Source organism: Hydra vulgaris, chromosome 09 (genome assembly GCF_038396675.1).
Source record: "Hydra vulgaris chromosome 09, alternate assembly HydraT2T_AEP".
NCBI lineage: Eukaryota > Metazoa > Cnidaria > Hydrozoa > Anthoathecata > Hydridae > Hydra > Hydra vulgaris.
In genome coordinates this window covers 43,889,209-43,906,858 of record NC_088928.1, presented here as the reverse complement: position 1 = coordinate 43,906,858, position 17,650 = coordinate 43,889,209, and the positions used below count along the sequence as shown (strand labels likewise).

The 17,650-nt window shown below is 26.8% G+C and overlaps 1 protein-coding gene across 1 annotated transcript; it reads right to left on the bottom strand.

Annotated features, from left to right (window-relative positions):
• Positions 1–11,197: 11,197 nt before the first annotated feature.
• Positions 11,198–17,353, bottom strand: LOC105848559 (protein Lines homolog 1). The gene is made up of 3 exons (XM_065805828.1): positions 16,291–17,353; positions 12,578–12,734; positions 11,198–11,935 (listed from the first exon to the last, which is right to left on the bottom strand). Exons 1-3 carry the CDS (start codon positions 17,249–17,251, stop codon positions 11,443–11,445), a joined length of 1,611 nt encoding a protein of 536 aa, XP_065661900.1. The 5' UTR covers positions 17,252–17,353; the 3' UTR covers positions 11,198–11,442.
• Between the last annotated feature and the right edge of the window lie 297 nt (positions 17,354–17,650).

Genomic DNA, 17,650 nt, shown 5'->3' with positions numbered 1-17,650 from the left:
TTAAATATGTGTTAACAAATATAATATTTATTATAAATTAATAACATTATCATGTACTCACCTTAGTGGCTTCGTCATTATCATGTACTCACCTTAGTGGCTATATGTTTTCACCTTAGTGGCTTCGTCAACAAGCAGAATTGCCGCATTTGGGCGAATGTTAATCCGAGAGTGATTGTCGAAAAACCAATGCACCCACAGAGAGTGACTGTTTGGTGTGGTTTATGGGCTGGCGGCATCATCGGACTATATTTTTTCCAAAATGATGCCGGTCTGGCAGTTACTGTGAATGGTGTTCGCTATCGTGAGATGATAACGAACTTTTTATGGCCCGAATTGGACCATATGGATGTGGAGGATATGTGGTTTCAACAGGACGGTGCCACTTGCCACACAGCTAACAAAACAAAGGCTCTTTTGCGCGAAAAATTCAATGGCCGTGTTATCTCACATGGTGGCGATGTCAATTGGCCGCCAAGATCATGTGATTTGACACCGTTGAACTTCTTTCTTTGGGGGTATTTAAAAGAAAAGGTGTACGTTGATAAGCCAGCAACAATTCAAGAGCTAAAGGATGAGATAATTCGGCACATTAACGGCATAGAACCTCAATTATGCCTCAGCGTCATCGAAAATTTGCACCATCGGATGGAGGTGTGCCGCCGAGGTCGCGGCGCCCATTTGGCCGATATTTTATTCCATACATAATTGAATCATACCATATTATCATAATAAAAAGATGTTATTCAAATTTAACATCGGCCCTTAAAATTTAACCACCCTTTACAATCTAATAAAATCTACGATATAAACAAAAACAACTCCTCTTCTACTAAGCCGATCCTTATTGTACAAATTCAATCCAACAAACATTTTTTTTTTTTTGATGTTTAAGACCACAATGATTCAATAACAATTACTAATGTTGTATTATATATAACTTGTAATTTCCATTAAAAGTTTGTTTGGTTTGTTGTTTAATGGTATGGCAATATTGTATAAACATATTAGATTTGTGGTTGATTTTTTAATGTTGCTAATCGTTTAAAATTTTTTTTTTTAAACTCACTCAAAACAATTTTTTTATTTCATGCTAATTAAATAAGAAGCAAGCATTGAGCTTTTACAAAGACGCAGCAAGATAATGAACTCTTCCAATAGATGAGTACATAATTTCATTGTTGTATGTTTATGATTGTTGGCAGTGATTTGAGTTAATGCTTCTCCTTAATGGCTGCTTTTTTTTTTTTTTGCTACTAACTTTACTTCTGCGGTAGTAATTATTATTTATTTACTAATTCGTATTTCTCTCATTTTTTACGTTCGTCTCTGTTACTGTTACGTTCGAGTTTAGATTTTTACCTTTCCACTTGTGGTTGATCAGGGTTAATAAATACTTTTTCAAACTCTTTTGTCATTTTTTAAAATTGATTTTCAGTCTTCTTTATCCTTTATTATTACAATAACGGGAACGTTTAGGCCATTTATAAACTTCAAGTTTATTATATTTTAAATACTAACATTAACTTGCAGTTTGATTAATATTGTTGATATATTTTTTTTAGAAATTTTTTTTTTAATAAAAAAAATTTGAATTAGTAGGAGCACATAAGTGACGAGGTTAGAATTATTATGTTCTATCTCCGCTTTTTGAAAAACTTGAGTTATTGATTATGTTATGTATCTCAAAATAATGTTTTTGTACTGTATTGAAACCTAATTTATAATCAAAAAAGTTGCAAGAAAAAATGTAAACAATAAAAATACTGTTTACATGCCGTCTCCTAAAGTTTTTAGTTTTTAAATCGTTTTATCTCAAAAATTTGGAAATAATAAAAATTTGCAGTATTTTTTTAAGGTGGTACACCCCCATTAAATCTAACTTTTTATCAAATTTAGTTATTACTTTTTATAAAACAAAATTCTATTTAAACTTTCAGTTTTTTGATGCTGAGTCAGCATAATTTGCCTAAAATTTTACATCAGCTAAAACAACGATATCTTTGAATAAAATTTACACTAAATACAACATAATTTGCTATATTGTAGCAAAAGAGTTGCACTAGGCTTGGAACTAAAATATTTTTTTAATGATTGGTAAATTTAAAATGGCAGCAATAAACGTACAGAAGTTGATTTAGCGCGTGTGTCAATCTAACAAACTTCACTAAAAATAACTTATTATTTATTTAAATTTCATAATTTTAGTTCCAGTCCTCATAAATAAGTTGATAAATATTATGTGAAAATTTGAAGTTGATCTTTAACATAACTGAATTTACTAATATTTTAGCAAGTAAAATATATTAATATTAGAAAATCTTAAAATCACATTTAAAAAAAATAACTTAAAGAAAAAAACGTTTTTCCTGTAAAACGTTGCTTAAACTACGCCTAGCATAAAAATTCACATTCCCGGTTTTTGCATCCATTTAAAACAAACGTGACATCCATTTAAAACAAACGTGACATCCATTTAAAACAACCATGACATTCATTTAAAATAACCATGACATTCATTTTAAACATCGTGACAATCAATTAAAACAATCGTGATTTTCAATTAAAACATTTAACGCATACGCAATCTCAACGTTCTATATTAATCAAAAAAAAAAGAAAAAGTTTTTCTTTATATATTTATTTATCTAATATGATATAAATTTAATTTTATTATTATTATATTAATTTATTTTAACTTTAAATGGATCCAATATTTGTTTTAAATGGATGCAAAACCGTTAAGGTGTACACACATATATACATATTTATTAGGCTTCAATTATTCCATGCCGTTTAGGTACACATTTTTTACATGACCTCATCTTATTGGTAAAACAACCATAACGTTCATTTAAAACATCCATGATGATCAACATTTTTTTATTAGATAATATTTATTTTGTCTGTATCAGTGATTGCACGTTTGGCTGCTTTGGATAAGGTGTTCTCTTCATACTCGGAAAGGCCCTGGTTCGAATCTCCGTTTGGACAATTACTTCTTTTTCTTTAATATCTCGTTGCTCATATATTTTCTGTGACACCATTACCCTATTCTATTTTTTTATAGAATACACATCTCTCAACATCAAGCCTCTCAGGATAATTTCTTAGTAAGGCGTACATACATACCGGGTTTTGCATCCATTTAAAACAAATATGGCATCCCTTTAAAATTAAAATAAGTTAATATAATATTTATAAAAATAAATTTATATAATATTAGATAAATAAATATATAAAGAAAAACTTTTTTTGAATAATATAGAACGTTGAGATTGCGCATGCGTTAAATGTTGTAATTGAAAATCACGATTGTTTTAATTGATCGTCACGTTGTTTTAAATGAATGTCACGGTTGTTTTAAATGGATGTCATGTTTGTTTTAAATGGATGCAAAAACCGGTTTTAGTTTCTTTCTCAATGACTAAATAACTTTTCTTTTTTTAATATATTTATCATATATGCTATTTTTATTTGGCCAGGTGAATAAAAAAAAGCAATTGCTTTTATTCAGCAATTGCTCAGCTTTACGTAAATAAAAATTTTAGCAATTTTGCTCAAATTCGTATTTTCGTAAAGCTGAGCATTTTCTCTAAAAACGCTGAGTAAAAGCAATCGCTTTTTTTTTATTCACCCGGCCTATTAATATTACTTTATTCAGGGCCAGTGCTAAGAGGGGTGGGATGTGTAGACATAGAGGGACGCCATCCCCTCCACTATATACACACTTTTATATTGCCAAACTAGGAACTTTAGTCAGAAAGTTAACTTTTCATTGATTAGCTGGTAATTTATGGACAACGACAACATTCATTTCCTCTCTTAAGCGCGTACCTCCCCCCACCCTCAACTGTCATCTCTGTCAATTGTTAATACACCTTCTCACAATTCCGATATAAAATTTATGCGCGCGGAAATGGAAATAAAAACGTAAACAAACGTTATTTTAACAGTAATTTGTTCGAGATTTACAGGTACCGAAAAAAGTTTAGAACCACTTAACAATTTAGCGTAATTTCATTATTTTTTCAATGTATGAAACTAATATTTAACTAATAAATTATATATATATATATATATATATATATATATTATATATATATATATATATATATATATATATATATATAAATATATATATATATATATATATATATATATATATATATATATATATATATATATATATATGTATATATATACATATATATATATATATATATATATATATATATATATATATATATATATATATACATATATATATATATATATATACTACATGCTTTAATTAAAACATAAAGGAATTTACTCCTCATTTAATTGCATACACATTATGCGATCAATAAACAAACACACACAAATTGAGTAATTTTATGTCAAAGGATATTTAACAATACCATCACATAAACTAATAAATCTATATACTGTAAGCAGGTTTGTCATTTTATTATATCGAATTACAATTTTATTTCAATATTCTAGTATTTTCCAATGGGTAAAAGTAGAGAAATACCAATTGAAGTTCCTTCCCAAATTATTGCTTTAAATAACCATACTTCCAAATCGCATAGGCAAATAGCGACAGTTATTGGAGTTTCCCATAGCTCTGTGACCAAGATTATTAGACTTTATAAAGAAACAGGGGAATTTACTTCTAGATCTCGAAGCATGTCATATATATATATATATAATTTATCATCAAAGTTCAATATTAGTTTCATACATTGAAAAAATAATGAAATTACGCAAAATTGTTAAGTGGTTCTAAACTTTTTTCGGTACCTGTACAAAGCAAAACTAAGATTTATCAAACAATATTATTAAACAAATGCCGTTAGTCTTATATAAGAATTACCATTAAGAGCCTGTCTAATCCATTTCAAATAACATATTAAAAAACAAGTGAAAAAAATGCACCTCAAAACATTGGCTTTTGAATTCGTAAAAAATAATTCAACTATCTTATATTGCACTCTAAACGTACTTAATGTAGAGTTTAAAGCTAAATTTGTATACATATATATATATATATATATATATATATATATATATATATATATATATATATATATATATATATATATATATATATATATATATATATATATATATATATATATATATTTATATATATATTTCCAAAGTTTCTCTTCAGCACAAAATAAGTAAATATTCTAATAAATAAGACACTTTTTTTAATTTTTGTTAAAATCATTTATCTTATAAACATGTTTCGACTATCGTAGCCATCGGGTAATTCCGCATCAAATCACCCAAAATTTAGAAAATTTTGAACCATGGGTCTTCAAATTTTTTAAAAACCTCTTTGGCTGTTGCATCTTAAAAAGAAAAGTTAACATATAAAATTTTAGCTAAAAATGTTGAGAGGTTGACAAGATACTGCAATTTTAATACTGACCTGGTTTCCTAAAATGACCCGGTTTTCATAACACTCTGCAAAAACATTTTTCTTAAAATAATAAGAAATAAAAATGGCAAAAACATGAAAATAAACATATATGATGTTTTTTTGATGCTGAATTCAATAAATGTACTTAAAATGCTAAAATATAAAAGGAACGTGCTTAAAAATTAATAAAACAACTAGTTTCTATAAAACAACTTTGGGGCCCAATATCTCAAAACACCCCCATCAAAAAAATTTTTTTTTTGCTGATAATATTTTCAGCTGTTTATAATCTTACTAGGCACAAAAAATCTAACTGAAAAAACGACTGAAACATACGGAACTTTAATTTCAAAGATGTATCAAATTTTCAATAAGCTATTTTAAAAAACTTTCAAATAGAATTCTGTAAAATATTATATTTAGTTAAAAGACTCCTTAAAAAAACAAAACAATTTTGTTATATTTAAGGAAGTCTTAATTATATGATAACTTAGTTATTTGAACTTAACAACTGAAAAAAACATCCTGTTTTGTTTTATATAAAAACTGAATTAGTGTGATATGGATGTGCATTTGTTTTTAAAATTTTGACAACTTTTGCAAAAGTTTATAATAACTAGTTTATAAAAAGTTCAGTTAAAAAACAGCATGCGTAAATTTTATTTAAATTTTAACAAATTAACAATTTGATATATATATAAATTGTATATATATATAAATATATCTATAAAGAAAATTAACAATACCTATCAGTGTAAAAAATTATACAACAGTGGTTTGAATTATTTCTATATTAAATTTTTTTTTTTTACTAAAAATTAAGTAGGAAAATTCTTTTATTTAAGTAAGAGAATTCTTTTAATTAAGTAGGAGAATTCTCTTTTTTTTAGGAAATACATTTATACAAAGTAGTTTTATAGATGTGTTCTATTGGGTTAATGACATCAGATGCATGCAAAGGCCAACAAGATGTTATTGGAACTTTAAGCAACGAAGAAAAAATAGCTATATCATTACGCTGTAACATTGAACTATCAAACTTAACAACATTATGTGAAAAACATGCTACAAATTATTTGAAAATGTATCCTATATGGCAGAAAGCATGCTGTGATCCATTCAAAAAACATACAAAAGAAAATTACAAGTAAGTAAAAGTGGAATTTAAGTATTTTAATATATATATTTTTTTAATTTGTGTTTTCCAAAACATAAACAATGTTTTAAACAATTGTGCAGATAAGCTATATACAACTATACATACAATTATACTATATACAAAATACATAAAGCTATATGCAATTATATATACAATTTAATTACTTTTAGAAAATCTTAGAGTAGTTACGATAAATGAGTCACAAGACATGATGAGAAGTAGCTTAAATATTGCTCCTGGGAAGAAACTTTGCAAACCCTGTAAGCAAAAGATTGCCAAAAAAGCAGATCTTAAAGAAGAGAAGCAAAGTCAGGGTGAACAAGATGAGGATTTTCTAATATCATCATTCAAATCAAAAAGACAGGAGATCAATGAAGAACTTGAAAATTTTAATATATCTCCTCGAAAATCTCATTTAAAGTCATCAAAACATATACTCTCAGAAGGAAAGCGAAAAGTTGCGGGCATCAACGAAATGGTAAGTAACCTTACTAAAAAAACTGAAAGTCAATTCAATGTTCCCTCAAAACTGTGTTAAGAACCAAATGACATTAAAAAGAAGGCTGAAAACTTTGATGAAATTATGAGCTTGATAAAAGAAAAAATTCTATGTTCTGACAAAAGAACTATTGTTCAACTTCTAACACTGGCACCCCCAAGTTGGTCAATATTAGAAGTACAAAATGACTTTGCAGTTACAGAATACTAAGCAAAAAAGCCTAGACAATTTTTTAATAAAAAAGGATTGTTGGCTATCTCACCTTTGTATAAAGGGAAAGTCTTACAAAAAGAAATAGAAGATTCTGTTAAACTTTTTTATGATTCAAGTGATTTATGTAGAACTATGCCTGGAAAAAAAGATGTTAGCATTCAAAAGAACGTCCATAAACAAAAAAAACTGCTTTTGTGTAATTTAAAGGAACTATATTTATTATACAAAGAAAACAATCCAGAAATACAAATAAGTTACTCAAAATTTGCTTCACTTAGACCAAAGTGGTGCATTTTGCCAGGTGCAAGTGGTACACATTCTGTTTGTGTTTGTTCTTATCACCAAAATGCCATATTGCTAGTAGATGCTTTAAATATTGGACTAAAGTATAAGGACTTACTTTCAAAAACCGTTTGCTCAGTAGAAAACAAAGAATGCATGCTTGCACAGTGTGATGATTGTCCTGGTAAAGAACCCCTCACCAAATATTTGTATGAGATTTTTGGAGAATATGAAGATGATTTTGAGATACACTACAAGCAATGGCAAACTACTGACCGTGCAACACTATTAAGTTTAACAGCTGATGTTCCAAGGTTTGTTGAACTATTAGCATCTTGTTTTGAAAAGCTACAAGCTCATTCTTTTATTGCTCACTCTCAATCACAGTACCTTAACCAACTGAAACAATATATGGGATCAATCAAACATTATCATTATTGGCGACTTTGCTGAAAATTATGCTAAGTTGTTAACTTCATTTACATAAAGGGATTGGACTTACAATTGCAACGTGTGTAACAACTCTACCTGGTACTCGTAGCTTTCATCAATTTATACGTCTTGGAGATAACAAGGTTGGGGCAAAGAGGTGTAGTACAGACACTAATTATACAATAATCCACATATCTCAACTTGATACTGTCACTTTAGGTTGTTATGTCGCTGTAGTCTGTGATGATAAGTGGTGGATCGGCATTGTAACTAAAACCAACTTAGAAGAAGTTGATGCTAAAGTTAAGTTTCTTCATCCAAATGGTCCATCAATCTGTTTTAACTGGCCTGAAAGAGACGACTACTGTTTTATTCCAAACAACAACATATTAAAAAAACTATCTGTTCCCAAAGCTTGCTCTAGTTCTGGTAGAAACTATGTGTTTGAAAATGCTGAAATAGAGGAAGTACAAGTAAAATGGGAGCAATATTGTAAACTATTACAAACACATTCAAAATAACTTTCATCTTTGATACCTTTACAAATCTTGTATATTTAAGTAACTTTTTAAATTACGATTAACTTTATTTTATTTACATATATTTTTTGGGAATTTCTTGAAAAAGTAATACATCTTTGAAATTTAAGTTCCGTATGTTTTAGTTGTTTTTCCAGTTAGATATTTTATGCCTAGTAAGATTGGGGTGTTTTGAGATATTGGGCCCCAAAGTTGGCTTATAGAAACTAGTTGTTTTATTAATTTTTATGCATGTTCTTTTTATATTTGAGCATTTTAAGTACATTTATTGAATTCAGCATCAAAAAAACATTATATATGTTCATTTTTATGTTTTTACCATTTTTATTTCTTATTATTTTAAGGAAAATGTTTTTTCAGAGTGTTATGAAAACCGGGTCATTTTGGGAAACCAGGTCAGTATTAAAATTGCAATATCTTGTCAACCGCTAAACTTTTTTAGGTGAAATTTTGCATGCAATATTTTTTTATAATTAGGATTAATGTGTCAAAATATAACACAAAAGGAAGACACATGGTTCAATGGACTGGGTGATTTGATGTGGAATTGCCCCATCATCAGTTAAAATATATTAAAATGGTTAAATCAAAATAATAAAATTAATTTGAATTAATAGAGACCTTATAATGAAAAATACAATAAAAATGCAATCAAATAATGTAACAAATGTTTTAAAAAAATTAAATTGAAAAATTGGAATTAGATTGAAATTGTCATTTTTACATAGTTCATTTGTTTATTAATAGTGGGTTTTTCCCACTCTATGTACATGCTTTCTTTGAGTTTTAATACAAATTTGTTGGAGGCAGAATCCAAAATTAAAAAATTAGCATGATTAAAACTATTAAAACAGCTTTCATTTGAATGAATATGTTTATAAATGTGTGAATTTTTATCTCTTTTTTGGTGCTCGATTATTCGTGCCTTTAAATGGCGAGTAGATTCGCCAATATAACAGGATTTACAACCTGCGCATTCAAATTTATAGAGAACGAATGAATTAAAACCGGTAGGAAAGGGATCTTTTTGGAAAAGAATTTTGAAATTTCAAGTAAAAACCAATCTTACGGTGACTGATTTGAAATATCTTTTAACGATTGTGTTTAATCTTTGTTTAGTTAAATCAGTTATTTTTCCAATATAAGGAAGTTTGTAGGTTTTCCGAACGCGATGAAATGTCGATATTGGTGTTGTAAATAAAAGAGCTATGGATTTTCTTAATCAACCAAGACGAATACAAGTTTGCGTTTGAGAACTTTAAAAAGATCGTTAATTATCATGACTAAGACCGAGATTAGTGTTGTTCATTTTATAAGCTCTATCAATTAAACATTAAACCAGACTAACTTTGTATGGAAATAAAGTAAATTTAAAAAAGTTTGTGTAGAGTCCCGAGAAAGTTTTCTTATGAAAAACAGTGGTAATTGTGGAATTGTTTGTTTTATATAGAGTTAGGTCCAAAAATGATATTTTTGATTGAATTTCTTTTTCTATTGTAAAAGTAATAGAATTATGTTTATTATTGATATACTCCAAAAATAAATCGGTGTGATTTTTGGAAGTGAAAGCAGCAAAAATGTCATCTACATACCGTTTATAAAAAGCTGGTTTTTCTCCATTATATGATTTGAGCCATTTATCTTCCAAATTTCCCATGAAAAGATTAGCAAGAGCAGGTGCTAAGGGAGAACCCATAAAAACACTATCAATTTGGTCATAAATTTGTCCTTCGAAGAGAAAATGAGTTTGAGATGTTTCAAAATTGAATAGTTTTTTTAAACCACTTTTAATAATTTTAAGATTAACTTTACTATTTATAATGCTATTGACGACAAAGAGGGAGCTGTGTGATAGATGAAATGTTCAGAGCATTCAGTATTAATACCAAAGCCTTTATCATACATTATACAAGAGTATTTTTGAATGCAATCTAAATAGTTGTTGTGATTTGTAATTACTAATGTTATTATATTGTTGTGATGTTTGTATTCACTCCATGTTAGTTTCTGTAAGTCTAAATTTTCAGGTGTTTCCATAAAAAACACAGTTATATCTGAAATCTGAATAATTTAATTTCTAAAACTTGTTCAGCATTGTCTGCGTTATAACATCTTTACTTGGAACAAAAAATAAATGCTTACTCATATGGTAGTTTGCAGTTTCACAAGTTAGAGCTTCGTTTAACATTTTGTATCATACATAAATCATCTTTCCTCATTTCTATATTGTACTCGTTATTTTTCAATCTATGACAGCGCATGTTTTCGATCTCTTGAAACTTCTGTATGGTATATTTACATTTTTTTTCCATTACAAACCCCTATAACTTAAACCGTTGAAATGTTTGTTTACGTTTTTACTTCTATTTCTGCGCGCGCATAAATTTTATATCGGAACTGTGAAAAGGTGTATTGAGATAAATTAAAAAAGCAAACATTAACTAAAAATATTTTTTTAAATTAGTGCGTACATACTGTTATATTAATCCCTCTTCCATACACTTTTGTAAACTATTTGCAGACACCCCCTCCCCCTATCAGCACAGATACTTTATGGACGACCCTTACAAATAGATTCAAAAACTTTAATTTTATTGCATAAAATAAAAACAATATTTTATAATTGGAGGACTCATAACAATGATTGAAAATTCTAGTTTGGGGATACTTTTTTTCTTACAAAACTAATAAATTAAAAACAATAAAACTTGTTTAATTAATGTTCAACAAAAAAAAAGTTATAAAAGTACAATGCTCGTAACGAAATACTCACAAACTAACTTGGACGAGCAGCAATCATCTGCTTAAGAACTTGGACATTTTTTTTTTGTGCTCTCTGATCTACTTTATATCTTTGCTAAAGTATCTTGGATATAAGATTTCTATAAGACACAGCTATTGGTTAGGAAAATTTTTCATCGTAAAAATCTTCAACTTTTTCTAAGAGATGTATTATAAAAGTAGCTTCAATTGAAAGTAAATTCTGGTTGTTCATACGCTCAAGCATTAACCGCAGTCTAATAAAACACGACATAATTTTATCTAATTGAATCGATATCTCTTTAATATTGCTGTCATCGAAATCTTCATCCGAAGAACTGTAAGTGACCAATGGCATTGCAGAGTTTATATTTTCAACAAGATTATTCGGTAATGAATTTTTATTTTTACTATGGTTTTTTTCATAGTCATCAGTATCAAAAGAGTTAACAAAAAACTCAAAATTTTCTATTATAAAAGATACATAAAGTTTAAAATAGTCTAAAAAATCCACCTCCACAGATACCAACCAATCAAGCAGAACAAGTTCGTCATAAAACAACGCATTTAATAATTTCGCAAACAGCAAATGAGGGTTGATGTATTGAAAACTCTTTAAGAATTTCGTCGATTTTCTAGAAAATATAAATTTTTTTGTTTTGTTTTGTTAAAACTGATGCTAATTAGAGAATAAAACTCAAAACTACCAGACTTTATCCAGCCTTCTGATCAAATTTAAATAAGATTATTTCAGCTTAGAAACTGAATTTCATACGAATAAATATTAAAAACACTTAAAAAAGATATCTCTTGTAAAAAAAAAATAAAAAAAATTATTTCAACTTAATCGGAATATTTTTATGGCTTTTACTAAAAAATTAGTAAAAAATTTCTTGCGCAAACATTTTAAGCACATTTTAAAGCCAACTTTCTTCTTTGACTTTTCCTAGGTTTTTCGTTATACTTTTTAAACGTTTTATTGTGCAATAAATTGTTTATTGAGGAAAAACTTGACATTTTTAACTGAACTGTAGGTTCATCAGTTGTCGAACGAATATCAATTTTTTTATTTCAAAATTTCACTTATAAAACTGTATTTTTAAAGTAACTTTTATTTCATTAACAAAATGTGTTTTTATATTTAAAATATCTTATAACTTTTATATATATATATATAATATATATATATATATATATATATATATATATATATATATATAAGTTATAAGATATTTTCATTATAATAAAAAAAATAAAAATAAAAAATAACTGATTACCTGCTCTTTATAAATAAACAAAGTAACAATTTTAAAATGAGAACTTGTTCATCATCTTGCTCGATGAAAGTATTTATCAAACTAGAAATCACTGATTTTGAATCATTAAACTTAGATAGTAAATTCAGGAATCCTTTTAGTATTAAATCAACTTCGTCTAAAAAATAAAAGAATTGATTTTTATCTAACTATGATACAAAACGTTTCAATTTTATCAAAAGTTCAAAGATTCAAGTTTAAAGTTTCATAACCGTAACAACTATAGAAATTTAAAAAATAAATAAATAATAAATGTGTAACATTTTTTATAGAAATTTCATTTTTAGATATAATCTGTTTGCAAACTAATTGCTGATTTTTTGTGTCTGATGAAACGATTTTGTTTGTGATCCTTTGTATTTAAACGAAGTTATATATGCTATACAAAACTATATGTTTTGTTAACTGATAGAACAATTTTGTTTTACGATTTTTTGTAAAATTTTGATCTATTTTAATAAATTAAGATTTTTAATATTATAATAAACTTAAGTTTATTATAAAAACTAAAAAGAAAAATTATAATACATTAAAATGAACAATTATAATACACTAACATGAACAAAAAACATCAAATAATTTTCTATAGATACTTTCGATAAAAACATTTTAATTTCTGATTTAAATGGTATACATATCTACCTAAATAAAAGATAAATTAATTTAAGAAAAAGTTGGTACAAATAAATATATATTGAGTATAATATATAAATATATATTAAGTAGCAAAAATAAGATAAGCTCTGGAGATTTTTTTAAAAATATTCTACTTTATTCCTATTTTGGAAAATTCATGGCCATCGCATATGTATCGTGTTTCTTGATATTATGTTAAACATTTTAAAAACTATTTAGAGATTTCTATCTTTTCGAAAAAAAACTCTACATTTTCAGAAAGTATAGGTCCTTAATTATTTTTGAAATTCAGAGATACCTAGTATTGACCTAGAATAAGAAACACCTGGGCTATTGTCTGTGAATTCTCACTCTTGATGGTTTCTATGGCTATGAGGATTTTAATATGGTATTTAACTATTTCATCCATGCTAATAAAACTTATAGATCAAGGAGACTAATTTTTATTTTTACATATTATTGTTACAACTCTCTCTCTCTCTCTCTCTCTCTCTCTCTCTCTCTCTCTCTCTCTCTCTCTCTCTCTCTCTCTCTCTCTCTCTCTCTCTATATATATATATAAATATATATATGTATATATATATATATATATACATATATACACACATTACATCAAGAATCAGGAAAACATGATTGGTGTGGAGAAAAAAACTAGATGAATAAAAGTTTTTAGAGCATGCAGGGACAGATACAGTGAAAGAACGAGACTTTTCTGAATGACGAGCCAAGCGAGAATGAGTTTTGGTTGATGGAACTAGAGGTGATAGCTCCTTTGAGCAGCAACTGTGGAAGAGAGGCTCATTCCAGATAGTTTGGGAAAAAAGAAAATAATAGTAGTCTTATCACTAAGCCCTGAAGATTACATCATATTTTTACGTTGCAAGCAGTTATTTTATAAGATATAATATTTCTTTAATACTTTTAAAATTTACTTGAAAAATAATTTAAATAAACAAAAACAAAAAAATATGACAATTTAATAAAAATACAAAAATCTCAAGATGTACTAAGTAAAATGGATTAGAAAAGTTATTAATAAAAAATAAAATGTTTTAAAATCAAAATTAAAAAAATAGTTATTAGTTAAAGTAATTAATAATTATTAACAGTATTATGAGTTTTTTTTTTTACACTGTTTAAGTTAATAAAAAGAACAGAAAAAGGCAATCCAGACAGAAAAAAAAATTAGAGAGGGGAAATTTAGAAATAACTTAAGTAATTGTCAATAGTAAGAAATTTTGTTTAAGTTTTAATTTAAATTTTGTCAAGAGAAATAAAAGTTTTGATGTTGTTATTATGTTTGGTATTCCATAATTTGGGTCCTTTATTTGCAATTGAGAACTTGGTGACCATAAAATATGTTTTGGATTAAATGTGGTTCTGAGCTGAAAATCTTATTTTGTTTAAAAAGAGTATTAAATATTTATTATAGGTGTAGTTTTTTTTTAAATCAATTTTGTACATAAAAATGAGTATCTGATGTTTAGTTGATAAACATCGAATATATTTAGTTTACCAAATAGCCAGGGGTGTACTCTCATCATTATCTGGTGGCACGGGACAACTCATTTTCTCCAAGGGCGACTAAAATTTTTAAAAAATGCCTGTAGTAGCCTGACAGGACGAGTTTTATTAATGAACACACTTTTGTTTCTTACAAAAGTGTGTTCATTAATAAAACTATATTTTGATCTTTAAAGATTTTTTTCCTTGTGATTATTTAAAACTTTAAAAAGCATTTAAAGTAGCATACACATCGTTTAACAATAAGTACACTACTGTGCATTATAGAAACTTAATAAAAAGAAGCCAACACGCTATATAATATTTTGAAGTGCGACTGTACTGTTTTTTTAAACATTGTTGTTGCATTTTGAAGCACGTTTCTTCTCAATTTAAATTGAGTTTTGAAATTACATTTTCTTTAATTTCCAAATGCTATTGTATCATTTTTTAAACCTTATAATCACATTTTGAATCATGTGAATGGGCAGTTGAACCATTAATAGCACTGAATCACTTTTGTTTTTCATTAGTAAAATAAATTTTTTTAAACTTTGTCAAGCAAAATTAACAAAATAAAAAACATTATTAAGATGCAGGTGAAAAGTCATTATTAGAAAGCAATTAATGATGCAAGTGGAAAATCTTTTAATTTAAAAAAAAAAAAAAGTCTTAGTATAATGAAAAATGTTCAAAACATTAAAAACATGTTTTAAACATTCAACTAAATTAAATTTGATTGAAGATTGAGAAAGAATAATAGAGTATTTTTCTATATATAAAAGGTTTCTTTGCAGTTTTGGCTTTCAACATTTTTGCTTCACATAATGAAACCTTTGTTGAGATTGACAAAAAACAACAACACGCTACAGATATCGACTACAACAAAAATGACAATACATTAATTTAATTAATAAATTAATTAACTTACTTTTAAATAAACGATTTCTTTTTAGACATATTTTAGTAGCCAAACGTTTAAATTTTTTTTCTTTATTATTTTCACCCGAGAAAAAATACAAAAAAAAAACTTTTACACCGGACTATTGATTCTCATAGCAGACAACTCAAATTAGAAATAAAAACTGTTTCAGTCGCCCGCAGGGCAACAAAATTGGAGGGTACATCGCTGATAGTGACACATAATATATGACAATGAAATGATTGAGAAATGAACACCATGTTTTTTTGTTTTTGTTTTTATAAATGATTAATTGAATCTTAAAACAAATCAATTTGACAATTTCTGGAAACAAATTGTTCAAATTGTTTAGGCATAAACATTTTTTTTAAATTTCTGGAATACTACCATATTAACTATATATTTTAATTACAATTATTTTCAATTAAATTACAGAATAATGGACAACTTAGTTGGTTTAAAATAATTGTCAAGATGTCAATATATTTTATGAAATTTTTTGATACTAACCATTCAAAAAAACTGTTAATCAATCATTATAAAAATAACAAAAAAACATAAACATAAAGTGCAGTTACAATAAATATACATGTAAAACTAAGTAAATATTTACCAAAGTTGTTCGCATCTGGTATCTCAAACAACATAGTCTTAACTCCAAACAAAACTAACTTTCGAGCTGTACTTTCATCAATACAAGTAGAGTTCTTTTCAACTAATGTAGTTGTAAAATTGGATTTAACCACTTTAATATTGTCTATAAAATTAAGTCTTAAATAACAACTCACATTAAGACAAAATTGTTTTAAAACATGATCATAAAGAAAGTTGTTTAAATCAGGTATACCAATGGCAACTTTAAAAATTAATTTTACAACATACCTCCAAACTAGATGCTGTTTTTCTTTAATTATGACTGCCATGTTGTTGCACCCTACATTGCACTCTACATCACTAGTATTAACTAACCAATAAACTAATTCATTTAGGGCATCAAAAAGTTTATCAATGAACATAAACTCCAAATTATCTGTATTCAGAGAACTCAATTTCACTTTGTGATAAATTTTGAATAATAAAGTACAACATTGCAATACTGATATCAAATCATGTACATCAATAGTTTCTTTGAGATGCAACAATGATATACATAATTGATTCACCTGATTGGCATATTTACTGTATCTACGAAAAAGTTCACAAAATTTAGCAGCATCCATTATAGAGCATTTTTTAAACTGTTTGTATATTACTCTGAGGATATGGATGCTAAGATCAACATTTTGGAGTTCATCAAAGTTGATATAAGCAGACAAAACTGTTTCTGGAAGACGTTTAAAAATCATTGACATAAACTTCACTGCAGTATAGCTTTTAAATTTATCTTTATGCTTTAAAAAGTTAACAGCCTGCTGTATGACTTTAGCTGAACAAAAACTTTCACAAAATTCAAGATCAGCTAGATAGCTGTCAGGAAGATTTTCAAATGCATCAATTGCGCAACTTAAATTGATTAAAACTTCACTGCCAGTATGAATTTCATTCCAGTTTTTCAAAAAACAATCCATTACCATTTATTTCTGCCAACTTCCTATTATTTTAGAACTGCTACAGTAATTGAAAAAGCTACACTAAATAATCTTAAATAAAAAATACTTATAATTGTTTATTTAATAAATTTTCATAACATTGTTTTTAACTATTTTCATAATATTAATTTATATCATCCAAACCTTATTACTCATATTTATATAAATATATCTAAACAATTCCTTTTTAAAAATATATCAATAACTTTCAACATGGTCAGAAATTTGTAATATTAGGATGTTACTTTGTTTATTTATTGAGTTATTTACTCTAACATCCTATATTAAATATATATACATTTAGACTTTTTTAAACAGACTTTACTAACAAAAATGATGACTGCAATAAACAAACTGCTTCACATTCAGCAAATACTTTTGTAT